The sequence below is a fragment of the Eubalaena glacialis genome, chromosome 19, assembly GCF_028564815.1.
Source record: "Eubalaena glacialis isolate mEubGla1 chromosome 19, mEubGla1.1.hap2.+ XY, whole genome shotgun sequence".
In the NCBI taxonomy this organism is placed as follows: domain Eukaryota; kingdom Metazoa; phylum Chordata; class Mammalia; order Artiodactyla; family Balaenidae; genus Eubalaena; species Eubalaena glacialis.
In genome coordinates, this window is record NC_083734.1 from 29,346,577 (window position 1) to 29,374,083 (window position 27,507).

Here is a 27,507-nt window from a genome sequence, read left to right on the forward strand (position 1 = left end):
TATAAGTCACTCTGTATTTATTTGGTATTCAATGCACTTCCCTTTCCAGAGAGAAATTACAGAGTCTGGAGTATCCCATTTTAATAAATCCCCTGCTTCCGGCTTTGCATCCTGAATTTTTATGCCCCTTAATCAATGTTTGGTACCGTCACATACAGTGGTTACAATCTTTCCCTGAGATTATAAGGCTGTGCCTTTGTCCACAGAATATCTTTCCCTCCAAAATTCAAGAGAAAAGTAGGAAACGGAAAGTCTTCTGGTGGTGGAAGAGGTGGATAACTTAGGTAGAATTCCTGAGAAAAAGGTGTAGAGTCAACTACACCACTAATTAATATTTCCCTGGCAGTGAACTCTTATCCTTTCAACATCTCCAAACATTCTAGAAGGGAAACTGCATAAAAAGACACTTTATCTCAATGCTGTGTGCAAAGTAGGTTGGCTTCTGGTAACTGCCAGAGCAGTCTTGATGCCTCAGTGTCCAGTAAAATGCAGAGCTACTGAGGTACGGACAGCTTTCCCCAGGGGCATATGGGAAAGAGAGAAACCCAGACATGGGTGATGAGAAAAAATTGTTATCACTCTATACACTTAGGCCTGCAACGTTTTTCAAAATGGTTTAAAATCAAAACAGCTCATGATCCTCCACACGCAGGAATGGGGAGAGGCTTAGTGGATTATCATCTCAAATCAAGGCAGCAAAGCATAACGCAAATGGACATGAATCTTCCAGTCTTGGTGCACGGAGCGTCAGTTCCGAAGAAAATGCAACTTCAGCAGGAAATCACCCCCCTGCAAGAAATCACATGTGGGAAGGAGCCAGCTTGCCGGGATCAGTCACTCTTAGATGGTGTTGTCAGTCCTCCACCCAAGATCTCCCTAGAATGGCACAATGGATTGACTGTGTTCCTTACTGAGGACTCCCCTTTTTAAAAATAAACAAGCAAAAGTTTCCCTAATCTGACCCACATTCAACAGTGGAAGAAGGCAGTGGGTCCTGGGGAAGGGAGAGTGGGAAAGGAAGCTGGGCATGAGGCAAACACACTTGGGGACAACATGCTGGAGAGCGTGCAAGCCTCTGAGGACAAAAAAGTGAAAGGCAGGCTGAGCGCTGGCGGTGGTGGCACTTCCGGAGACATCATTCCATGGACACAAGGCTCCCAATTCCCTCCCTTAGGTTTTCTTGTGATAGTTCTGACAGGCTTTCGTCATGTCTTTCAAGAAGTTAGGAACTCCATTCTGCAAAGGAAAGGAGACTGTCACTTCTATGTCCTCACAGGGATTATTCCTAATTCTTCGGGATGTGGCAAAGGTAAAGGAAGATGGCTTTGGGAGTAATAAATATGACAATAGGGCCCACGAGCAGATTTCCACAGAGCATTGCAACAGATGATGACAAAAGGTAAGATGCAGAGCACAGGTAAGGCTGAACTGCAGGGGCCACTGTTATAAGACCTTGTTGTATATTTTAACTTTTGCTAATAAAAAGCTAAGATATTTCTAAGACACCATTTTTTCAAAAGAAAAAGAAAACCCACAAATGAGATTGGGTTAGGCTGTGGGATTCTTCCAAAGAAGTGACAGAAAGGACTTGCTTTACAGAATTAAAAAATGGTAAGGATTGGGGGCAAGAGGCAGGATATGTCAATCTTTAGTTAGTGTTGAACATTGTTCAAGACTTTCTCCAAACATTGTTCTATTTACTCCTTCTCTACAGGGTGGGAATATCCATCTCCATTTTTAAGAGGGAAGAAATTGATGGCTTCCCTAGATTATACAGTCAGAAACAAGGCCAGGATTCAAAATATCATGTGTTTGACTCAAAACCTATGTGCTTTTTCACTCTCCCAGGGAATTGGAGAGCCTTCCAGCCAGTAAGTAGGGCCTTACAAACAGACTGAATGGTCGGCATGATTCCAGGTCCTAGGCAGTCTCTAGTGATCTGGGTACCACTGTGGCTCCCTCTCCTTACAGAAAAACAAAACCACCATAAAAAAAACTGAAGGCTTCCCCAGGCTTGGACATGGTTGGTGTCTCCTGGGCCAGGTTGGCCTGTCTAACCCCTCCATAAGCAGACAGAGGATCCACAGGCACCATTGTCCCTACAAGGAGCAGGCTATTGTGATCCTGGTGCGGGGTCTCAGAGCAAAGCAGGGAGGGCTGGCATTCCAGGTAAAGATTCTTTGTCTTTTGTCCCAGCCTCTGTGCTGGGTGTTGGCAACCCCAGTCCTAACCATAGTCACTCAACAGAGCTGTCTCATAAAAGAGCATCATGAGGCCTGAGACAGCACATCTCTTCAGCCTGACAGCCCCATGGGCTAAGTCAACATTTGTCAAACACACTTCCCCTCCTGCCTCCTGGGATCTCACCTTGGCAGCCCAGTTAACGAGCCAGGACGGAATTTGGCCACCTGGGTTATCGAAGTAATACATGAAAACTAGAGAGGGAAAGAAAGGACAATTCAAAAGGAAGAAACATGTTAGAAAGATACAATAACAAACCCTGCAAACATTCCACCTTCATATCCAGGCCCAGAAAGTAAGGAGGAATTCAAGTGGACTCGCCCCTCTGCCTTGCCTTACGGGAAACTTACATATAAACATTTTGGAAAACAGCCAAGGCACATTCTGCTGATATTTATTAAACGCCTGGCAAGTGCTAGACTTGGATATAGTCTCTCATATTATTATTTCTCTCATTAATCATCTCAATCCTAAGGAGTTGATAAAATTTAACCCCAGTTCATAAATGATAAAATGGAGACTCAGAAGAGTGGGGTGACATGCCCAAGGTGGCAGATCTAACACACATCACAACTAAGTTCAGATTTTGCCACAGCCTCAAGGCCACACTGATTCCAGTCCAGCAGGTGGCCACATGGACCCCTCCCAGCCTCTCTCCAGAGGCTGGAACTCAAGGCAGGCAGGTCCTGAGTCCCTGGGTTTTTGCTGAGCAGGAGCTGCCTCCTCAGAGATCCCACTAGCCTTCCTGCCCACCCCTGGCCAGTGTGTGCATGGACAGGACCAGCCTGAAGTAAGTTTCTAAACATTTTGATTCCCTTGGATGTTCTGATTTCATCTGGATGATGCAAGAGTCAGTAAAGAATGAATTGATCAGATTAAACATCCACGCTGCATTGTAGCCAAGCTTCTGGGGTGAATTGAGTCTCCCTTGTTTCTTTTGCATCCATGCCTAAGTCTCTGACCTCAGGGAATAAGCATCCTGCATTTTACGTGCCTTGCAGCCAGTGTGGCCTTACATCGGTGGCCCTGGCTGGTGCGCCAACACGTGCCCTCCTTTTACCTTTGCTCCCCCTCTTGCCATCGCTCTGGATCGCCAGGCTCTGCTTGTACTGCTTCACCCGAATCACGCCCGACTTCTCTGGAAACTGTGGCATAGAGGTGCTCTGGGCCAGGATCACGTGGACCTTCTGTCCTTCATGGTCCAGCTCTCGCCGCTGCCGCACATAGACGTACCACACCAGCAGTCAAGGCACGACATCACGGCCAGCGCCTCAGATGAGCAGAAGGAAAGCCCTCAAGCCAGAAGCAAAGGGAGATGATTCTGTTCCTCCACTTGGCGTTTGCTCCCTTGCATTGTTACTTCACTTCCTGCCCTGTCTACCGACCTGCCCTGCAAAACCATAGCTCCTCCCAACTGGTGTTCTCATTTGAGAGCGTGTATTATCCACCTGTGAATGGTTCCCTGCTTTTAGTTATGTGGGGAACCCACTTCTCGTTTCTCCAAGAAGTCAATGAGATCTCAGAGGACTGGTCACTTATCAGCTGTGTGATCCTGGTTTGGTTACTCAACTTTTCTGAGATTGGTTTCCCTCTGAAAGAAAAGAGGGTACCACTGCCCTGCAGGCAGACTTGGTGGGGGCTCTAGAGAGAGACTAGAGCAGAAGCAGCCCTCAGTAAACAATGGGGCCATTGCTCTTCGTCCTCTCTCTAAGCCCTAATCACTGACCTCTATGCACAGAGGATGGTCAGGAAGGGTTACGTACACCTGCAGATCATAGGAAGACACATGAATACCTAAATATTTAGCAGGCAGATGCCCTTGCTGGTTCTGGATCACCAAGAATCACGAAGCCATTTCAACTCAATAAACACTTATAGAATAACCACTATGTCTGTGGCACTATTATAGGGAAGATGAAACAACAATAGTCACCATTTATTGAGCCCTTACCACATACATGCATCGTGTGCTTTACAATTAGCATCAATTTTGATCCTGAGAAAGTCCCTGTGAGTTCAGCATAAGTATCCCCATCTTACAAATGACCAAATTGAGGCTCAGAGAAGTAAAGAAACTTGCTGAAGATCCCATAGCCCGGCTGAAGTGATGGAACCTGAATTTGAACCAAGATTAGGCTCCAAAATCTGGTGAGATTTTCATAGCTACAGAGGGCTCAGCTCTTTAATGTGTTCATTAGACTTTCCAACAGTAGAATTTTAGGTTTCACACGAGAAGGAATTAAAGCCTAAAATAATCCAAACAATCACTGTAAGTACAACACAGTTACACTTACTGCAACAGCCGTGACCACAGCCCCAGGCCAGCTCAGAGGCTCTACAGCACCCATGGTGGGCTGCCCCTCCCCCAGGCACCCTGCAGGATGGTCTATTTCCCCCACTCTCTACGCACTGATGAGTAAAGCTCTTAAATGTTTTAGGGAAGGAATGAAGTCGCTTTAGTTCTGGATTTCCTCTCTCCCAAGTCTTTTATTTTTTCCTCACAGCAAATATGGTCCCACACCTTGCTTAGCTCATGTGATAGACATCACCTGACACTCTACTGAGGAAAAATTAACTTGATATATTGACTGCCATTTCACAGAGTTCTTTGAAGGGTTGGAAGGTCCAGCGTGGCACACAGCCTATGAGTGGAGAACCACTAGTTTACTGAGGCCCAGAGAAGTGAAGGGCATTTTCCAAGGTCACAGAGCAAACCAGGAAATGAGCGCACATTCAACCTGGGATCTTTCCCTCCAAAACTAATGTTCTTTTCCATTATACTGTTCTCTATTCTAAAAATAGAACAGCCCTTGTTGGAGAGACATATGTGTATATACAAAGACGAAGAAACTCATTATGGGATTGTGTGGCACTGGAAAGCCAATGAAACCAAACTTCAAGGAGCAGCGAGTGTCCACTCCTGAGAACAGCCCCCAGCAGTATCCACATGAGGTCAGAAAGTGGTGTTGCCCTGGTCCAGATCACCTTCTCTGGTCACAGCTGGACCTGGGCCCAGGCCTGCCTCTAGTGGTGAGAAACTGATGAGAACCTGAGCAGGGTTCTGAAATTCCCTTTGCCTCAGTTTCCTTCCCTGACTGATGGGAATGATGGCTCCTACCCTGCACAGTTGTTGGCAGAAGGAGAGAAAACAACATAAAATCTAAGGGATTAAGTAACCACAATTTCTTGAAATACCTACCACCTGTATTTAGCAGTCTGTGGGAATTGTGCCAGAAATAATCTCTTATGGAGTCTATAATCTAGCTGGGCCAGAGTAGACACATACACACAAAACACACAGAAACAATACCCACAAACCACCCCGATGTCCCCTCTCTTTCTAAAGAACAATTATTTAGGAACACACAGACTCACAGAATGTTAGAGCTAGAAAAGATCCCAGCGATCATCCAGTTCAGTGGTTTCCAAGTTTTTGTTTTGTTTTTTTTAATTCCACAGACCCTTTGTTAAAAGGATTATTTATGGAAGTTCAGTGTGTAAAACACTCAGCTGCTATGATTGAAGAGAACAGTGGAGTCGAAATCTCACCTATCCCCGCCTATATTCTACCCCATCTGCCCACCCAGCAAATGTCCATCAAACCCTCACAGGCTGGCCCTAAGGGGCTTCATAGAGCCTTGGAGTGTCAGCTAAAACTCCTCACATCCATTCAAATACTTCATATCGTAATCGAGGAAACTAAGGGGAAGAAACATACACACAGTGTCCAGATCCAATATTCCAGGAGGAAGGGAGGTGGAGGGAGCTGGAAATGTGGGGCCTGAGTCCCAGCCCCCAGTCTGCTGCTAACCACCTGAGTGTGGGCCTCTGTCACATTGCCTCTCTGGGTCCCTACCTCCTCTCCTATAGATTGAGAGAGTGTATTGAATACTCTTTATGAAAAGTTGTTTTCAGGTCCCCAATTCTCTGGCACAAGGATTTCCTAGAAAACTTTTCAGGAAAGTATGAGCTGCCCTCCCGTGACCACAATTACAGATGCTCCACGTGGTCAGGTCTGGAAATCTGAAAGCCACACAGGAAGCAACAGCTGTAGCAGATGTCTCTGCAAGAGTCAAAAACAATATTGTCCACATCTGCTGGACATACTACCATTGGGTGATGGCCACGGGGCACAGAAAGACTTCAAAAGCTGAGTAATGGTGTGCTTTTGGAAAGGATACATCTCTGTTGGACATGGGAAAAGGGTACTTGATGTGCCAGTAGACCACTGCGTCTCCATTGCATTCTTTTTCATAGAGTTCTTAAAAAAAAAAAAAAAAAAGAAGTTATTGCATCTAGAAGCCTCTTTGGCTTCTATTAACAAGAAGCTTTGCCTCCCATCAGGAAACTTGCACAAGCCTCTTAGATAGCCTCATCCACCAGAGGTCAGACAGCAGAAGCAAGAAGAACTACAAACCTGCAGCCTGTGGAACAAAAACCACATTCACAGAAAGACAGACAAGATGAAAAGGCAGAGGACTATGTACCAGATGAAGGAACAAGATAAAACCGCAGAAAAACAACTAAATGAAGTGGAGATAGGCAACCTTCCAGAAAAAAAAATTCAGAATAATGATGGTGAAGATGATCCAGGATCTTGGAAAAAGAATGGAGGCAAAGATCTAGAAGATGCAAGAGATGTTTAAAAAAACCTAGAAGAATTAAAGAACAAACACCTAGAAGAATTAAAGAACAAACAAACAGAGATGAACAATACAATAACTGAAATGAAAAATACTCTAGAAGGAGTCAATAGCAGAATAACTGAGGCAGAAGAATGGATAAGTGACCCGGAAGACAGAATGGTGGAATTCACTGCCACAGAACAGAATAAAGAAAAAAGAATGAAAAGAAATGAAGACAGCCTAAGAGACCTCTGGGACAACATTAAATGCAACAACATTCGCATTATAGGGGTCCCAGAAGGAGAAGAGACAGAGAAAGGACCCAAGAAAATATATGAAGAGATTATAGTCAAAAATTCCCCTAACATGGGAAAAGAAATAACCACCCAAGTCCAGGAAGCACAGAGAGTGCCAGGCAGGATAAGCCCAAGAAGAAACACGCTGAGACACACAGTAATCAGAAAGACAAAAATTAAAGACAAAGAAAAATTATTGAAAGCAACAAGGGAAAAACAACAAATAACATACAAGGGAACACCCATAAGGTTAACAGCTGATTTCTCAGCAGAAACTCTACAAGCCAGAAGGGAGTGGCATGATATATTTAAAGTGATGAAAAGGAGGAACCTACAACCAAGATTACTCTACCCAGCAAGGATCTCATTCACATTCGACAGAGAAATCAAAAGCTTTACAGACAAGTGAAAGCTAAGAATATTCAGCACCACCAAACCAGCTCTACAACAAATGCTAAAGGAACTTCTCTAAGTGGGAAACACAAGAGAAGAAAAGGACCTACAAAAACAAACCCATAACAATTAAGAAAATGGTCATAGGAACATACATATCAATAATTACCTTACACGCGCATGGATTAAATGCTCCAACCAGAAGACACAGGTTCGCTGAATGGATACAAAAACAAGATCCATATATATGCTGTCTACAAGAGACCCACTTCAGACCTTGGGACACATACAGACTGAAAGTGAGGGGATGGAAAAAGATATTCCATGCAAATGGAAATCAAAAGAAAGCTGGAGTAGCAATACTCACATGCGATAAAATAGACTTTAAAATAAAGAATCTTACAAGAGACAAGGAAGGACGCTACATAATGATCAAGGGATCAATCCAAAAGAAGATATAACAATTATAGATATATACGCACCCAACATAGGAGCACTTCAATACATAAGGCAACTGCTAACAGCTATAAAAGAGGATATCGACAGTAACAGAGTAAGAGTGGGGGACTTTAACACCTCACTTACACCAATGGACAGATCATCCAAAATGAAAATAAATAAGGAAACAGAAGCTTTAAATGACACAATAGGCCAGATAGATTTAATTGATATTTATAGGACATTCCATCCAAAAACAGCAGATTACACTTTCTTCTCAAGTGCACACGGAACATTCTCCAGGATAGATCACATCTTGGGTCACAAATCAAGCCTTGGTAAATTTAAGAAAATTGAAATAATATCAAGCATCTTTTCTGACCAAAACGCTATGAGATTAGAAATCAGAAAAAAACATGAAAAACACAAACACATGGAGGCTAAACAATGTATTACTAAATAACCAACAGATCACTGAAGAAATCAAAGAGGAAATCAAAAAATACCTAGAAACAAATTACAACAAAAAAAAGACAATCCAAAACCTATGGGATGCAGCAAAAGCAGTTCTAAGAAGGAAATTTTTAGCAATACAAGCCTACCTCAGGAAACAAGAAAAATCTCAAATAAACAATCGAACCTTACACCTAAAGGAACTAGAGAAAGAAGAACAAAAAAAACCCAAAGTTAGCTGACGGAAAGAAATCATAAAGATCAGAGCAGAAATAAATGAAATTGAAAAAAAGAAAACAATAGCAAAGATCAATAAAACTAAAAGCTGGTTCTTTGAGAAGATAAACAAAATTGATAAACCATTAGCCAGACTCATCAAGAAAAAGAGGGAGAGGACTCAAAATCAATAAAATTAGAAATGAAAAAGGAGAAGTTACAACAGACACCGCAGAAATATAAAGCATCCTAAGAGACTACTACAAGCAGCTCTATGCCAATAAAATGGATAACCTGGAAGAAATGGACAAATTCTTAGAAAGGTATAACCTTCCAAGACTGAACCAGGAAGAAATAGAAAATATGAACAGAACAATCACAAGTAATGAAATTGAAACTGTGATTAAAAATCTTCCAACAAACAGAACTCCAGGACCAGATGGCTTCACAGGAGAATTCTATCAAATATTTAGAGAAGAGGTAAAACCTATCCTTCTCAAACTCCTCCAAAATATATCAGAGGGAGGAACACTCCCAAACTCATTCTACGAGGCCACCATCACCCTGATACCAAAACCAGACAAAGATGTCACAAAGAAAGAAAACTACAGGCCAATATCACTGATGAACATAGATGCAAAAATCCTCACCAAAATACTAGCAAACAGAATCCAATAGCATATTAAAAGGATCGTACACCATGATCAAGTGGGGTTTATTCCAGGAAAGCAAGGATTCTTCAATATACTCAAATCAATCAATGTGATACACCATATTAACAAACAGAAGAACAAAAACCATATGAAAATTTCAATAGATGCAGAAAAAGCTTTTGACAAAATTCAATGCCCATTTATGATAAAAACTCTCCAGAAAGTGGGCATAGAGGGAACCTACCTCAACATAATAAATGTCGTATACGACAAACCCACAGCAAACATCATTCTCAGTGGTGAAAAACTGAAAGCATTTCCTCTAAGATCAGGAACAAGACAAGAATGTCCACTCTCACCACTATGATTCAACATAGTTTTGGAAGCCCCAGCCACGGCAATCAGAGAAGAAATAGAAATAAAAGGAATCCAAATCGGAAAAGAGGAAGTAAAGCTGTCACTGTTTGCAGATGACATGATACTATATGTAGAGAATCCTAAAGATGCCACCAGAAAACTACTAGAGCTAATCAATGAATTTGGTAAAGTTTCAGGATACAAAATTAATGCACATAAGTCTCTTGCATTCCTATACACTAATGATGAAAAATCTGAAAGAGAAATTAAGGAAACACTCCCATTTACCATTGCAACAAAAAGAATAAAATACCTAGGAATAAACCTACCTAGGGAGACAAAAGACCTGTATGCAGAAAACTACAAGACATTGATGAAAGAAATTAAAGATGATACCAACAGATGGAGAGATATACCATGTTCTTGGATTGGAAGAATCAACATTGTGAAAATGACTATGCTACCCAAAGCAATCTACAGATTCAGTGCAATCCCTATCAAATTACCAATGGCATTTTTTACAGAACTAGAACAAAAAATCTTAAAATTTGTATGGAGACACAAAAGACCCCAAATAGCCAAAGCAGTCTTGAGGGAAAAAAAACGGAGCTGGAGGAATCAGACTCCCTGACTTCAGACTATACTACAAAGCTACAGTCATCAAGACAATATGGTAGTGGCACAAAAACAGAAATACAGATCAATGCAACAAGAGAGAAAGCCCAGAGGTAAACCCATGCACCTACAGTCAACTAATCTATGACAAAGGAGGCAAGGATATACAATGGAGAAAAGACAGTCTCTTCAACAAGTGGTGCTGGGAAAACTGAACAGCTACATGTAAAAGAATGAAATTAGAACACTTCCTAACACCATACACAAAAATAAACTCAAAATGGATTAGAGACCTAAATGTAAGACCAGACGTTATAAAACTCTTAGAGGAAAACATAGGAAGAACACTCTTTGACATAAATCACAGCAAGATCTTTTTTGATCCACCTCCTAGAGTAATGGAAATAAAAACAAAAATAAACAAATGGGACCTAATGAAACTTAAAAGCTTTTGCACAGCAAAGGAAACTACAAACAAGATGAAAAGACAACCCTCAGAATGGGAGAAAATATTTGCAAATGAATCAACGGACAAAGGATTAATCTCCAAAATATATAAACAGTTCATGCAGCTAAATATTAGAAAAACAAACAACCCAATCAAAAAATGGGCAGAAGACCTAAATAGACATTTCTCCAAAGAAGACATACAGATGGCCAAGAAGCACATGAAAAGCTGCTCAACATCACTAATTATTAGAGAAATGCAAATCAAAACTATAATGAGGTATCACCTCACACCAGTTAGAATGGGCATGATCAGAAAATCTACAAACAACAAATGCTGGAGAGGGTGTGGAGAAAAGGGAACCCTCTTGCACTGTTGGTGGGATTGTAAATTGATACAGCCACTATGGAGAACAGTATGGAGGTTCCTTTAAAAACTAAAAATAGAATTACCATATGACCCAGCAATCCCACTACTGGGCATATACCCAGAGAAAACCATAATTCAAAAAGACATATGCACCTCAATATTCACTGCAGCACTATTTACAATAGCCAGGTCATGGAAGCAACCTAAATGCCCATTGACAGACGAATGGATAAAGAAGATGTGGTACATATATACAATGGAATATTACTCAGTCATAAAAAGGAACGAAATTGGGTCATTTGTAGAGACGTGGATGGACCCAGAGACTGTCCTACAGAGTGAAGTAAGTCAGAAAGAGAAAAACAAATATCATATATTAACGCATATATGTGGAACCTAGAAAAATGGTACAGATGAACCGGTTTGCAGGGCAGAAATAGAGACACAGATGGAGAGAACAAATGTGTGGGCACCAAGGTGGGAAAGTGGCGGCGGGGGAGTGGTGTTGTGATGAATTGGGAGATTGGGATTGACATGTATACACTAATATGTATAAAATGGATAAGTAGTAAGAACCTGGTGTATAAAAAAATAAATAAAATAAAATTCAAAAATTCAAAAAAAAACCCCAAAAAAACCCAAGAAGCTTTGATATGATGATCCTGTAGGGATGATAAACCACTCACTCATAAGGCACAGAATTCTAGAAAAAGTCAGATTTACTACCATGGAAAGCTTGTTGCCCAGGGGCAGAGTCTAGTAGATATAAAAACAGAGTAAAAATAAAAGAACCAAACAAAAATTGTTCATCAGATAGCACAAACAACACTCTCAAAAAAATGCAGTGAAATAAAATTAGGCATTAAAAAATAAATTTTCAGGTTTAAAAATCAGGGAAACCACCAGATGTCACTAGAGTACCAAATGTTTTACTGTTGTGTCCTTATGCCCCCCTTTAGATTTCTTGACATATTACAGGTGTCCTGGGACTGAGCCACCCAGTCTAGTGTGTTCAATTGGGAAACGAAGGTTCCAGAGAGGGCAGTGTCCTTCCTAAACAGCTAGAAATTTGCTTAACTGTGCTGACCGTAACTTTCTTTCCTCTCTCCTATGTTGCTTTATACCACAGCTACAGGGACCAAATCTCCTTAATATCCACCATGCATATAGTGCATATAGCATCAGCTCTTGTAGGGAGATAGCAAAGGAATGCTATATGAAGTGTGCAGCCTCTGCCCCCAAGCTGTGCAGGAAGCTTCTAACTAACCATTTAGAGAAGGCGCTACACCAAGGCTGCTGAAGGAACCAAGAGAGTCCCTTGAGGAGATACTAACTGTGGCAATGTGTTAATTAATTTAGCTTTTGAAAAAGTGAAATCTATTAGAAGCAGACCATGGGGTAAAGAGCTTGCCAGCCCACTGGTACAGGAGGCTGAAGATGCCCTTGAAAGGAAGGGAAGGAGCAGACATCTGTTGCTTTGCCTGCTCAGCTTTGGCTCTCCCTTTCTTGGACCAGCATCTCATTCTCCTTTTTCTCCTTCACTATGTGGTTTAAGCAGAACTGACTCGGCGTTAATTATAGGGGTGGGATGTTGAGCCAGACATGGCCAAGGTGATTAGTTTAGGGAAGGCATGTGTGGACAGAGTCTTGGCTTGCCACTCTAGCAAGTTAAGGCCAAAAAGTGTTTTTTTAAAGGCTCTCATGCAGTCTACAGAAGATCTAGGAGGACCAGAGTTAGGTTAGAACCTCAGGATGGCTCCAGAGAAGCCAAAATACTGCTGTCTCTGGACTGTACTCCATAGTGTGGACTGCTGATGCCAAGTACCACACATCAGAGGCTCTTCCAATGTCTCCAGCACACGACTGAACAATGTCTGCTAGAGAGATGGACAGAGAACTTGTGGCTTCTCCCTTGAATAGGTGGCATCACAATTTCCCCTAGATAGGAAGGCTATTTGATAGCACTAAGTGACCCAAAACCATGATAAACGTCCCCAGGAAGTAAGTATATGATCCATATTGAGGCTATGAGAGCCAACCCTGGGACTCTGGCTGCATCAGTACGAGAGTTCCTGTTCCTCTGGGGTTATGTACATGGTTAGAATGTAAGCCTGCACCCTCTGGTGGCAACTTTGCCATGACATAAGAATCTGACTGAGAATGAGGTCAACACAGAAGAAAACACAGTCAAGCTGGAGATATAAAGTATTGGATGTAGCTGACCTGGAAGCCAGACACCTATGCACTTTTCAATTCCATGAACAATAACAACAAAAAAATGTTTTCTCCTTTTCTTACACTGGCATTTGTTAGTGCTTGGTTACTTGCAACCAAGATTCCTGACCACAGCAAGGGTCTGTCAGGGTTTCTGTGTCCCTGGGCTAGCTGCTGCGTATCTATCCTGCTGTGACTGGGATGGCAGAGTCCACTCCCCACTCTAAGTGGCAGGAAGAGCCCCTATCTAATGCTTCTCATAACTCTCCCTCACTTCTAGTGAAAATCTAAGAAGTGTAGCCAGGTGGCCAGCCTAGGCCCTTGGGGCTCTGGACCCTCCTCCCACCCTAGTTCCAGATTCTGCTACCCCAGCAACTCAACAGCACCCAACTGCTCACAGTTTTTTAATATTTCCTGTTGTTTCATGCCTTCTTCACTTTACTCATGCTATTCCCTAGACCTCAAGTGCCCTTTAACCACTCACCCCCTCACCCTCTCACCTCTTCACATATAGGTATTCTTGCCATTTATAAAACTCTGATTCAACCTCTAAAACAAAGCTTGGGTACCACCTCCTCCAAGAAGCCTTCCATGACCACCTAGGTTTATGAGATGACAACGAACTTATAATAAGAACAAAGCAGCCCTCAGAGCAAACTGGAGGGTGACTCTAATAGTATGCAAGGAGCAAATCCTAAGATTAGCAAAGTCACATTTTAACCTAGAACTTTAAGACATATATGCCAAAATTAAAAATGAAACATAATATAGTAAAAATTAAAACTTTTGCTTACTGCTGGCTAGGATAAATAACATTAGATTCTACTTTCTAATTGGTTTTGTTAGATTGTAGGTGTCACTCACCTTTAACATATTGGTCCCACTGTTTTCTATAGTCTAAGTCCATATAGACATCTGCAAGTAGACCCGGTGAGCAATCCTCCAGAATGCCAAAGACCTTATACTCATACAAGCCAGTCTGCTATAAAACAAGAACAGATAGAAACAACCTATTGATTCCCAGGTTGAGATTACACAGCATATGAAAAACAGCTGTTCATGCAGCACCATTACTGAGCACCTCCTCTTGGTCTTAGTGAAACAATAGTGAAAAAGCAGATGAGGAGCCTGATCTCATGGGTCTTATATTTGGCCTTAGGCATTGGAGGTGGTGACAGCTATATGCTATCCAGGTAATTTAAGTAGGATAAAAGAGGGTTATGTGATAAATGGTGTCTAGTTTTGGTGGGCTGGTGGTGCGTCCTATATCATCGGGTGTTCAGGAAATGTCTCTATGAGGGATTTATCAGAACGGTTTCTTCTAAATATTAGAAGGATCCAGCCATGGGAAGACGAGGAAAGCCCACTTCTGGTTGGGAGGGGCCCCGATGGTTTGCCTTACAGAACAGAAAGTCAGGGGGTCCAGAGAACTGTGATGGGGGAGAGTGGTAGGGGCTGAGGTCAGAGAGGTAGTAGAGGCCATGCCCAAAGGGCTTTGTAAACCAGGGTAAAGGGGTAAAAAAATTTTTATAACTGCTATGGAAAACCAACAAATAATTTTAAATATGGGAATGACTTTAAATAGGGGATGACTTTTAAAAGATGATTCTTGCTGCTTGGTAGAAAATAGATCATAAGGGAGCAAGGAGATGGGTTAGAACAGCGGTCCCCAACTTTTTTGGCACTAGGGACCGGTTTCGTGGAAGACAATTTTTCCATGGACCAGGGTGGAGGATGGTTTCAGGATGATTCAAGTGCATTACATTTATTGTGTACCTTATTTCTATTATTATTACATTGCAATATTTAATGAAATAATTATATAACTCACCCTAATGCAGAATCAGTGGGAGCCCTGAGCTTGTTTTCACTTGCCGCTCACTGACAGGGTTTTGATATGAGTCTGCAAGCAATTGATTTATTATGGTCTCTGTGTAGTCAAACCTCTCTGCTAATGATAATCTGTATTTGCAGCCACTCCCCAGCCCTAGCATCACGGCCTCAGCTCCACCTAAGATCATCAGGCATTAGATTCTCACGAGAAGCATGCAACCTAGATCCCTCACGTGAGCAATGCACAGTAGGGTTTGAGCTCCTATGAGATTCTGATGCCACTGCTGATCTGACAGAAGGCGGAGCTCAGGCGGTAATGCGGGTGATGGGGAGTGGCTGTAAATACAGATGAAGCTTCGCTTGCTCACCTGCCGCTCACCTCCTGCTGTGCAGTGCGGTTCCTAACAGGCCATGGACCAGTACCAGTCCGTGGCCCGGGGGTTGGGGAGCCCTGAGTTAGAAGACCAGTGCAATGGTCCAGAAAAGAGATGACGGTGATTAGACAGGAAGGTAACAACAGTGATGGGGAGAAGTCAGTGATTTAGGGACACATTTTGGAAGTAATGTCAACAGGAATTGCTGACAGACTGGCCATGGGGACAGAGAAAACAAAGAGTTGAGGATAATTCTTATAACATTTGCTTAAACAACCAGGTAGATGGGAGATCCATTTTCTAAGACAGAGAAAACTTGCAGAGGAGGTGATTTGTGGGCTGCAGGGTAACCAAGAGTTCTACCTTGGGCAAGTTGAGTTTGAGATGCTTATTAAACATCCATGTAGGGGTATCATATAGGTAGCTAGCATTCAGGGTTCAGACTACTGTTTTAGATCTCCATGGGGCGTAATGAAACCCAACACATTGTTTTACCAATTCCAAGACAGAATTTTTCTATAAGTGACTTTTTTTTTTTAAGCCTTTATTGAATTTGTTACAATATTGCTTCTGTTTTATGTTTTGGGGTTTTCGCCATGAGGCATGTGGGATCTTAGCTCCCCGACCAGGGATTGAACCCTCCCTCACCCACTGCATTGGAAGGCGAAGTCTTAACCACTGGACTGCCAGGGAAGTCCCTATAAAAGACTTGCGTATAAAAGAATGAAAAGGGGGCAACACACCAGCCTCAAATCATACTAGTCCCTTTTATTCAGTAAAATACCATATCTAGATTCCTAAGTACAAGAGATTTTCCTTGTTTTCATGTTAAGCCATATTCTGTGAGGGTTCTGGGCTGGAGTTGGTGACACTACACGCTTCACTCTCCGTACAATGGCAGCTAACAATTCCTGAACCTCACCTTGTCTAAAGGCTCTATTGTTAAAATTAAATCAATGTCTCTTAATTTCAGTGCAAAAGCAAACAAACAAACAAAAACGAAGCTTTTATATGTATTCATATTTCCACGTGCTAACGCAATCTGATTGGCTAATCAAACATGAATGAACCCATCTTCTTAAACACCGTTCCAGGGACTTATCTGAGGTCAAGGGGTAAACACGGGGAATCTTTCTAGAGATCCTGAGGCTTCAAGTGTCTCCTGACTCAGGTGGCATAACCCAGGGATAAGCATATCCCAGTTCAGGAATCTCAGATGTATATGAAAGTACCTGGCAGGATATGGAAGGTAAAATTGAAACTGAATTCATAAGGATGTTTCAGTTCCAAAAGTATGTGGCTTTATACCAAGGGTTTCCAACCAGCAAATGACAAACTGGTAGGTCTGACCTCCTTATATGCTGTACCATGGATGCCCCATAGGAAAGGAAGGACTCAAGAGAAACATCTCCTTCCCCTCCTGTCCCCTCCCCTCAAGATCACAGATGGAAAGATAGTGAGGGATTGTACACACCACACATCTACACCCACACACATTTTAATGTCTTAGGAGAGGGACAATTAGCTTCTGTTCAGGAGTACTGGGTCCCCATTTTCTACACATACTAAGCAAAAGGGATAATTATGTATAGAGATAATGATCTCCCCAACTTCACATGAGTTACCTTTGGTTATCTGGATGAATTAAGACAGTTTTCTAGAATTGGTTCCCATCCCTCTGAATATAGTTTCAGCCCTAGTAACCTCAGTCTTGTACATATCACAGAAAAGAAAAACAGAAAGCTCTCTAGGAAGAGAAAAATAGAAAGATGTGATTAACCTGAATACCAAAGAATGAACTATTGTGACAACTTCCTTTAAACATTTCCTTCGTGGCAGAACTGAGAAATGCCAGAACTCCAGAGGACAAAATGCTTTGTGACACCTTTTCTAGTCTATCAATAAAATGTTCTTTTCAGGCTCTGAGCAACCCCACCCAAATTCTTGGATCAAAGCACTTTTTCACCCCTTATTTCTTTCAAAAGAGGGTCTCAGCAAACATACTCACATTTTCATTATATCTTTTAAAAAATAAAGTGAATTTTTTATAATTATAGAAATAATTCATATTCATTAAGGAAAATTAGAAAATGCCAAAAATAATAAAGAAAATTAAAATGACGTGAAATTCCATAATCCACAAGTACCCATTGGTAATATTTGACATGTTTTTTGAGTAAATAAATACTTCTACGTGTTATAAAATGGGAGTAAGACGGTATAAACAGCTTGTATTCCTATTTTTAACTATATTATTTTGAAACTATGGAGCAATAACAACTAATTTAATTATTCTTATAAGTTATTTCTGTTTCCATATATTTTCACAATTATGAACATTGCTGGAAAAATGATTCTGTATGGACAAACTTGGTTCATAATTCTAACATTTTCACAAGGAAAGCAAATTCTTCCTTAGAGATAAATTTTAGGGTAAAGGACATTAACATTTTAATGCTCTTTTTACTTTTTCCAAACCTTTAAGAAAAATTTTTACCTATTTATACTCTCACCAGTAGCAAAGGAGCATCTTACCAGGATTAGGTACCATTGTTTGTACAAACAATTTAATAGAAAAAGAACATAAACCTTAGTTTTATTTGGGCAATGTTTCTAGTATTGCCCACATAAAACTTCAGTATTTAGTCTCTTTCAAATTAGAGATATAATTCCTGTACAACATTTGTTGCAGATATGTTTCCAAACATACTAACATTTCAATAAATGACTCCAAACAAGTTTACTGAAGAGGTTCTTGGCTTTTCCTGAAGGTCCTCCAGAAAACCACTTCTAAGAACAGCTCAATTTTTTTTATCTAAAGTAAAACACACTGCATGATTTTCTAATGCTCCATTTATAGGATATTTAATTTCCTATACTTGAGATGGTAAAGGAATTATTCAATGGTAGAGAATCAATCAATATCATGTGTAGAATATAATTCCCAGAAGAAACAGAAGATTTGTTATAGCATATACTCTCTTTCTTACTAAGAGAACCCCTATGGCCATGTGCACAGCTAAAAACTTTCCTGGTCCCCTATACAAGTAGAGGTAATAGCCATAAGACACCCCCCTCTTGTTTTGAATATGTATATGATTCTGGAGCTGCAGCAGCTATTTTGTGACTAAAAGACAACAAACATGAGAAAGCAGAGTGAAAATATTCAAAGAGTTTTATTAACGTCGTTGATCAGCTAAACCAATGCCAGCAACTGCTGACCTCTGAACTACTTGTTAGGTGAGAAAAATAAACCCCTCTTTGTTTAAGTCATTGTTAACCCAGTTTTCTGTTACTTGCAGCTAAAAGCAATCCTAATTATTACAAGTAGTTCTTACTGAGAATTGTATTTGAGTTCTGTCATCCCAGAAAACAGTAGAGGTTAAGAAAATCTCCCACCCTTTGGGTTCCAGAAAACAGCTTATCACAAAAGAACCACCTTTCCCCTCATGACTTAGATGAGACTCACACACACGCCCCTTGTTTACCTATCACAAGGCCAGACATAGAGCCTCTAAATTCCCTTTCATTGCCCTGTAAATGATTAACTAAACTGCTTATTCCACTGATCAATTGGAACAAAATACTTGTTAACCAAGCCAGTTAAGCACCTCTCCTTCCTCCAGACCCTAAACTTTGGCCCAGCCTCAGCCTGAGTCAGCATCCAGCACCTCCTGAGAACGGACTGGCCTCAGGGTAAGATATTCTCTGTTCTATTCTCCAGTCAGGCCACCTTCATCTCACTTGCCCACACATGGCTTCTAGCCTTGCTGACTTCTCTCTATAAAAGAAAGACCTTTCTGCCTCACTTCTGAGGTACTCGTGGATGTTATGGTCAAAGTATTCTCCCTACTACAACAACCCCCAACCCTAAGTCCAGGTTTGTTTTTTCCTTAACATTATTTTAAGTAGAAAAGTAGACTGACAAAACATTACAAGCAAATATGACTATGTGTAAAACATTAAAATAGTACAGAAATACATAAGTATTACTAAAATGAATTGTCAAGGAAGAGAAGAGATAATGGACATTATGAATGGACATTAAATTGAAGCATATTTAATTTTGCACGGATATATGAAACTTCACACACACTATCATAGAAAGTTCCACCTCCTTCCACTATGTAACTCAGAAAAAATTTATGGACCCACTATGTTCTTGGCCCTGAGAAAACAATCAGGCATAGTCTTATACTTGGTTTTTCAGCTTGTAATGTATTTCCTTCGGTGATCTGTCAGCAGTCACTGCAACAATCATGTATTATGCATTTGAAGTCCTCCAATCACTTGCACCTGCTGTAAGTTCTTTCAATAACACTAGCATTTGTTTCTCTAAACACAGTGCCGTTTTCAGTTTTATATTCATTATGTCATATAATCTCAACATAGCCCTGTGGTATCAATAGGGGCACTGGTGTCATCTCCACCTTTACATGAGGAAATGAAGCTCAAAGAGGCTACATTAGCTGCCTGAGTCCTACAGTTAGCACTTGGGACAGCCAGAAAGAGGGTGACACCGGCCCCTTCTTCTTCCCACAAAGTCTTCTAATTTAGCTCTATTCTCTCTGCACATTTGCTCCAAGCCACTGTTCCAAATGACAAGCTAATAATTTCAGTAAAGACAACACAAGCTCTTAGAGCTGGAAGGGGCTTTAGACCCTTATGCAAAAGGTGACAGTGACTCGCCAAGAGTCAGCTGATGACTCTTGGTGGCAAAGCGTGGATGGGAAACTGTTCCTTGCAGTCCCCAAGCCAGTGTTCCTGCACCAGACCACCCAGGATGGACCTCCCACTGAGATGCTCCCATGAGTCCTTTAGCCTGGAGTGTTTGTCCAATAGGCCTCCAACAGCCAGAAGAGGTATTTTTTAGATGCTGCTTCTGGGGGATTGAGACAAGGAAAAAGGAAAAGGCAGGAATGGAGAAAGGATAAATATTATCACTTTCAATGAGCTAGGGCTGTGGTATTTTTCCATATATTATTTCAGAGTCATCTCAAAACTCCCGTGCCAGGAAATACAGCGTGGTATTTATAGAATGGGCTTGGAGTCACAACCCGGGTATGGTCTAAGCTCTTCCACCTACTAGCCTTGCTTTCCTCAGCTGCAAAGTGGGTCTAATAAGAGTTTCTACCTAGGGGAATGATTATGAGGATTAAATTAGATAATCCATCTAAAGCTCTTACTGTGGTGCCCAGTATGTAATAAGTACTTAGTAAGTACTAATAAGGTAGGTGTAATAATGATCTCCTTTTTCCAGATTAAAGAACTGATAATTCAGAACTGTAATGTAATGCACATTTTACAGTAACTAACATCTATGCAGCACCTGCTCTGAGCTGGGCACTGTACTTGGAGATTAATACTCATAATAACCCTATGAAATAAGCATCTCATTATCTCCACTTTATCAGTGAAGAAGCGGAAGGGGTGTGGAGGCATGCTTTAGCAATTTGCTACTGTCATCACTAATTTTTGAGATGTTCTGTTATTCTGGCTTACTAGTCTAAAAATCAAGCTGTTACATTTCTTACCAATTGTAATTCAAATGCATTTTTTTTAAATTTCAATTTTTTAAATTGCATTCATAGAGTTAAAATAGTTTGAGAAACATTGCTGCCAACAGTTCACTTATTTGCCCTAAGCAGAATAAATTCTGTAGGGCTGTGTTTACATCTGAGAAATGTCAAAAGGTCATAATGTTTGTGTTTGACATTTGCAATTCCCACACAGGAGTAATCCCACAGAGGAGTAATCCCCACTGTTCCTAAACCCTGACACTTCACCTGCAGAAAGTCATCACTCATTCTCTCCAATTATGGTGTTTATCCGCATTTACATCACTAACTACAAGACAGCCTTGGTGAATCACATCTCTCTAATCCTATAAATGCACCCTCGAGTGTGCACTGAATTTTCTTTGCCTCTCATAGAAGAGCTCATTTCCATTCCTCAGGGCCCAGGACACCTCTCCAATCTACCACTGTGGAAGCTGTCCAACTCCAGCCCTCTGTGGCAAGTAACAGGCTCAGAAGGTATGAAAAGTAAGCATTTTTCACCAACAAGAATCACTCCTAATGGCAGATGTCAAAGCTGTAGCTGCCACTGGGCAGTGTGTATGAAGAAGACTGTATGAAGAAAGACGGCTGACTAAATCGGATTCAATATTTGAGGTCTCTCCAAGAACACATGGCAGGTTTAATCCTGAAGGACTGCAGATAGCTAGGTAAGATAACAGTGATAGCTAATGCTTGTTGAGTACTTACTGAATACCAGGCCCTGGGCTGAGTGCATTACAGGGGTCATCCCATTTAATCTACGCAATGAAAATATGAGGTGTGGACCATTGGTAAGCTCATTTTACAGACAACAAAACTGAGGTTTAAAGAAGTTCTGAGAAATTCCTGGAAAAGTTAAGTCTGTAGAGACAGGAAGTAGCTTGGTGGTTGTCTGGGATTGGGAATGGGAACAGGGGATGACTGCAAATGGGCAGGAGGTTTCTTTGGGGGTAACACACATGTTCTAAAATTAGACTTGCGGAAGGCTGCATGACTCCATAAATTTACTAAAAATCAGTGAACTGTACACTTAAAATGAGTAAATTTTGTGGTACTTAAATGATACCTCAAAAAGCTATCAAAATAAAAATAAAAGGTTATGAAACCCACCCAAGGTCACACAACTAATGAACTTGAAGTTCATTAGTTGCAACAGAACCTGGACTTGAAGCCAGCGATGTGACCGCAGAGTTCAAAGGCTATGATCCTGCCTCAAATAGTCACTGACCTCTCCAAACATGTCATTAGATAAATTAATAAGCTCTCAGGGTGCATATAGCATTAGAGTGACCATATAATTTATCATTCCAACCAGAACACTTTTGAGTGAGAGAGGTGTTGTAAAATGTTTCACCAGGACAAGTGTAAACCAGGCCTGTGGTGGGTATATCGGGATATAGATCACCCTTGCTATATCTCACAACCAAACACCATTCAATTTACAAGGTGCTTCGAAACGTATCCGCTCATTGGATCCCTGTACAAATTTGGCAGGACAGGAATTATCTCCAGCTTGTAGATTGGGAAGCAGAGACTCAGCTAGGGTCTTAGGTTCATAAATCCTAAAGTGACAGAGCAATTAGGCATCAAAACTATACGTTAGACCAGGGTTGCTAAATCTGTCATGCTGGCTATTTTTCACAGACCACAAGCTAAAAATGGTTTTTACATTTTTAAGTGGTTATATAAGTCAATACATAATTACCTCCATTTTGCCTCTTAGCCTGTAAAGCCTAAAATATTTTCTATTTGGCTCTTTACATAAAAAAATTCACAATCCCTGCTTTAGACCATTGCCACCACCACTTCTAAAACATACACCACAGGAAAACTCTGAATTACTAGAGTGCATTGCAATTCCACATGCAAGAGAGAAATCTTTGTGTCATAAGCCCCAAATATATTATATTTTATTTTGAATCACATGGCGGTTTACCATCTAAGCTCAGACCACCCTTCAAAGTAAATCTGCCAATCTTGAGCACACCATACAGGAGAAACACCAAAAAATCCTAAATAAATCATATCCAAACTCAGAAAACCAAAGAGAAAAAGAAAATCTTGAAAGATGCTGTAGCAGGAGGGATGGGGGAGCACTTTACCTCCAGAGGAATACAGATGAGAATTACAACAGACATCTCCTGAGAATCCACCCTGCAAAAAGAGGGTGGAGTGAAATATATAATATTTTGAAAGAAATAAGTTACTGACTAGAATTCTATATCCAATGAAACTGTCCTTCAAGAGTGAAGAAGAAATAAAAACTTTTTCAGACAAATAAAAACTGAGGGAGTTCATCAGTAGCAGACCTCCTCTGGAAGGAATGTTAAAAGAAGCTTTTCAGGCAGAAGAAAAATGGTATAGGTCAGGCGCTCAGATCTACATAGCAAAAAAAGTGCCTGTTTTATTGTCTTAAAGCTTCTGGAAGGCATGAACTTTGTCTTATTCATCAGGCGTCACCAGGGCTTAGCAAAATGCAGGCACACAATAGGTCCTGAAAGACTGCTTGAATGGGTCATGAACCAATATTTTGGAGGTTTCTTCTCACTAGGACACATTCAAACAGCCCAAAGGCAGCTGTGGAGCACAAAGTTCGACTTATACCTGCAGACGGAAGTGGGGGATCCTACTCATCCCTCCCCCTTCCTTCCCCCAAATCTAAATCTTGGGACCAGCATCTTCATACTGCCTCATACCACACCCTCATCCTGAGAGACAAGTGAGGAGAGGGAGAACTGAGGCTCTGACATGTCCATCCAGTTGTATGCTCAGGAAAGATGAAATACGAGAGAGACAGAGACAGACAGAGAGGCAGAGACAGAGAGAGAGAGAGACAGAGAGTTAGCCTCGATCAGCGGCAGGAAGTAGAAGGAAACAACACATGGTGTTCAGCTTTAAGACATGGTGGCCCTACCCATGAGTAAATATGGCTCTGTAAGTGTCCTGGGTGCAACAACTGTTCCACCAATCACACTGGTACCTACTCCTCCCTTAAGAGAGAGGCAGAAGGGTGGGAGAAGGGAGCAGAAGAGTCCTATCATCCGGAAGTAAAGAAGCCTATGATGCAAATTGGATTATGATCCCACCTGGGGAATGGGAGTGGAAGCTTCTCATCCATCGAGGTAAATCTGTTCTCATGGCAGTTAAATCTCTGCTTCCCTCCAAAAGGCCAAACTTTCTCTCAGTCCAGCCTGGCTAACCACAGAGTTTTCCCAGTAAATCCAGGCTCTCAGTATTTTAGAAGGTCAACAATATAGGAAAGAACAGTCCCTAGGAAAGTACTGTCTGCTCCTCACCAAACTCATTGATTAGAAGACCTATTAGAGGACAAAGGCAGTCCCTTCTTACAGTGCCAGACACTTGGTTTAAAAACATAAGAAGTCAAGCGCTCAGCCAGATCTTTTCAGTCCAACACTTTCTTGGTCTAAATCAATGATGTGAGCCTCTGCACACCAGTTTCACACCATCTATTGGCAGTTCACAGTGTCTACTGGCATGGTAACCAGCCTAAAGCTCCAGCGAGATCTGACTGCAGATCCCTGGGAGAGTCTTTGTAAGTAACCCACGGCCTTTCTCTCCAGGGGAACTTCTCAACACTGTTCAGGGGACCACATTCACTCCCAAGTGACCACTAATTTAAAAATCAGGGAGAGTGAGTCTTAAAGTGGGCATTGCTTTTGTCTTAAGATACTCTTTTCTCACCTTTACCTTTCAGTTCCCACTGCTTCTCATCTCTAGGGCCCTCTCCTGCCTCTCAATGTCAGAACCCCCTTGAGCACCATGCAAGATGCTCCCCATATATCAGTGGTTCTCAAAGTATGGTCTGTGGACCAGGAGCTTCAGCATCACTTGGCAACTGGTTAAAAAGAAAGAAAGAAAGAAAGAGAGAGGAAAGGAAGGAAGGAAGGAAGGAAGGAAGGAAGGAAAGAAAGAAAGAAAAGAAAGAAAGAAGGAAAGAAAGAAAGAAAGAAAGAAAGAAAGAAAGAAAGAAAGAAAGAAAGAAAGAAAGAAAAGAAGGAAGGAAGGAAGGAAGAAAGAAAGAAAGAAAGAAAGAGAAAGAAAGAAGGAAGGAAGAAAGAAAGAAAGAAAGAAAGAAAGAAAGAAAGAAGGAAGGAAGGAAGGAAGGAAGGAAGGAAGGAAGGAAGGAAGAAAGAAAGAAAGAAAGAAAGAAAGAAAAGGAAGAAAGAAAGAGGAAGGGCTTGTACCCAACACAACAGGGCCTCTTGACATTTAATACAGATGGAGATCAAGGTGGCCCTCCATTCTAGCTATTGAGGCTAAAGGGCACACCTCTGGGAATCGTACAGCCTCCAACTTACGGAAGTTCTCTGGAAAGACTTGTAGCTTACGTCAATGTACCATGACTACCCTCACACCCAGAACGGGTGGAAATAAGACTTACAGTTGGTAGGGATAGGAACTATTCTGAATACCACTCACATCCTCCCCACAGGAGGGAGATGGGACCTGCTGCATAACAATACACAATGGAAATGATACATAATACAATGCCAGTCACTCTGTCTCAGCTCAGGCAGTGGATGTTGTGCGATAAAAGGCACAACATCAAAAGAGCACAAGCCCTTGGGGGGAGGTGAGGGGAGCAGCCAGGGTTGACTGGAGGACAGGAGGGGTATGGACAAGTCATGGGAGGTAAAGCTGGAAATGTGAGTTGGGAACAGCCTAGTACCACATGCATAGCCCACCTGGCAGCACTTGCCCTCTTTCAGAGTCAGTGTAGGAGCATATTCACAGCACAGGTCTGGAGCTAGATAGCTGAGTTCCAATCCCAGTTTGAGTCTTGAGCAATCAACTTAACCTTTCCACATATCCATTACCAAATTGGTAAAAAGGTGATAGTCATAGTACCTTACATATACATACATAGTAACTTACAACATGGGGTTGATGTGAGGATGAAGTCAATGCCTGCAAAGTACTTAAAAAGTGCCTGGAGCCTAAGCAAGCATGCAATGTGTTAGCTATTACTGTAGGTATTATTATTATTAATTCTGCAATCAACAGGGCCACTGGAAGGGGACTGATAAGATCACAACCTCTCCTTCAGGTGCTTGATTGGACTGTAGTGTGTAGGATGGAAGGGATCAGAGAGGTGGAAGGCCAAGAAGCTAGTTTGGAGGTCACTGCAATTCTAGGTAAGAGGTGCCACTCAGAGTAGCAAAGGTAAAGGAAAGAAAGGGAAGGGAAATGGACCAGACATCAGATACATCTGAGCAGTGAACTGACAACACTTGGCAAATGCCTGGGCGTGGCTGGTGCGGAAAATGAAATGGTCAGAAGATAAAAGGATGTTGTCTGAAAACATGTCCATTTTTGCACCAAGGTAACTGCTGAAATGACATTAAGAAATTAATTCTGCCTGCCCTAGACTGAACTTCCTGCTCATCCTGTTGTACCCGGTGACCTAGTACTCACAGACATTCAGAGCTCCTCCCTTCTCGAACACTCTAATCCTCTGATCCTCTGCCAGGAAACCTCAACTTCACTTACCTTGTCTAAAGGTGACTTTTAAGCTACTTGCCATACAGCTACCAGCACACAGAGCAACTGATGACTGGCCATGATTCCACCTGGCTCCAAAGGCCTCCAGGCAGGCCCCCAACTCCATTCCTCCTACCCTTTTAATCTTTCTCCCGGGAAGCTTCAGACAAAAGTTATTAAGTCCAATTTACAAGGAAGGGGGGAGCATCCAAACGAAGCAAGTCAGTAAAATGACTAGAGATGACAGTAGGTCCCTTCTCAGCAACACTCCTCTCCCCACACATATCACCCTGCACATCCACTCTCTGAAAAGTCCAGTCTTTTTTCTACCTGTATTCAATCCTAAAATACTTCCCACCCCACAGACACCACTGGCATCCACCCGGGAGCGGGGCTCCACGTCCCTTGCAGGCAAGTGCATGGAGCTAAGAATCAGCAGACCCACCTTTTAACTCTTTCAGTAAGTTGTAACAAACGACTTGCCCTGTCGGGCCTCAGACCTGAGACTAAATTCTGATGACCTCCCCACTCCCCGCGACCAGCAGGGGGCAAAGTCAGCGGGAGGCACCCCCAGAGCTAGCTCCTCTGGGCTCCAGAAGACCCGCGAGGTCCGCACTTCCGGCTGCAGCCCCGCACTCCCCGCGGTCAAGGGAACCCCGTATGCTGTCGCCCCGTGGTCCTCCAGCGGGCCGACAGCTACCTGGTCCAGCAACCGGTAGATGCTGATACCGAAGGTCTCCACCAGCAGCTCCCAGTCGGCCCCGGAAAGTGCGGGCTGCTGAAGCTCAGCGCAGGCTTCCCGGAACTGCTCCTCAGAAAAGCCGCCGACCCCAAGGTCCATCCTTCCGCAGCAGCTGCTTCTCAGCCTGCAGGGAAGGCCAAGGACAGGCTAGGTTCGTGTTCGGGGGCGGGGCGAGACGGT

At 42.0% G+C, this 27,507-nt stretch overlaps 1 protein-coding gene across 2 annotated transcripts; it reads right to left on the reverse strand.

Annotated features, from left to right (window-relative positions):
- On the reverse strand, positions 1 to 27,475 carry LOC133079459 (phosphatidylcholine transfer protein). 2 transcript variants are annotated; one of them, XM_061174922.1, is made up of 6 exons: positions 27,286 to 27,475; positions 14,183 to 14,300; positions 6,423 to 6,502; positions 3,302 to 3,455; positions 2,368 to 2,435; positions 1 to 1,236 (listed from the first exon to the last, which is right to left on the reverse strand). In XM_061174922.1, the coding sequence occupies exons 1-6, from the start codon at positions 27,424 to 27,426 to the stop codon at positions 1,171 to 1,173; spliced, it is 627 nt and encodes a 208-aa protein (XP_061030905.1). In that variant the 5' UTR covers positions 27,427 to 27,475; the 3' UTR covers positions 1 to 1,170. The 2 variants fall into 2 exon arrangements, with proteins under 2 accessions (XP_061030905.1, XP_061030904.1); XM_061174921.1 differs by having other exon boundaries at positions 3,302 to 3,473.
- Positions 27,476 to 27,507: the final 32 nt, after the last annotated feature.

Bases quoted from the DNA above. Each gene is read 5' to 3' on its own strand.
- LOC133079459 (XM_061174921.1), bottom strand. From the start codon at position 27,426: ATGGACCTTGGGGTCGGCGGCTTTTCTGAGGAGCAGTTCCGGGAAGCC. The intron at 14,301-27,285 runs GTAGCTGTCGGC...CTTGTTTTATAG, and splicing joins TCTACCGGTTGCTGGACCAG to CAGACTGGCTTGTATGAGTA. The intron at 1,237-2,367 runs GTGAGATCCCAG...TTTCCTTTGCAG, and splicing joins TCGTTAACTGGGCTGCCAAG to AATGGAGTTCCTAACTTCTT.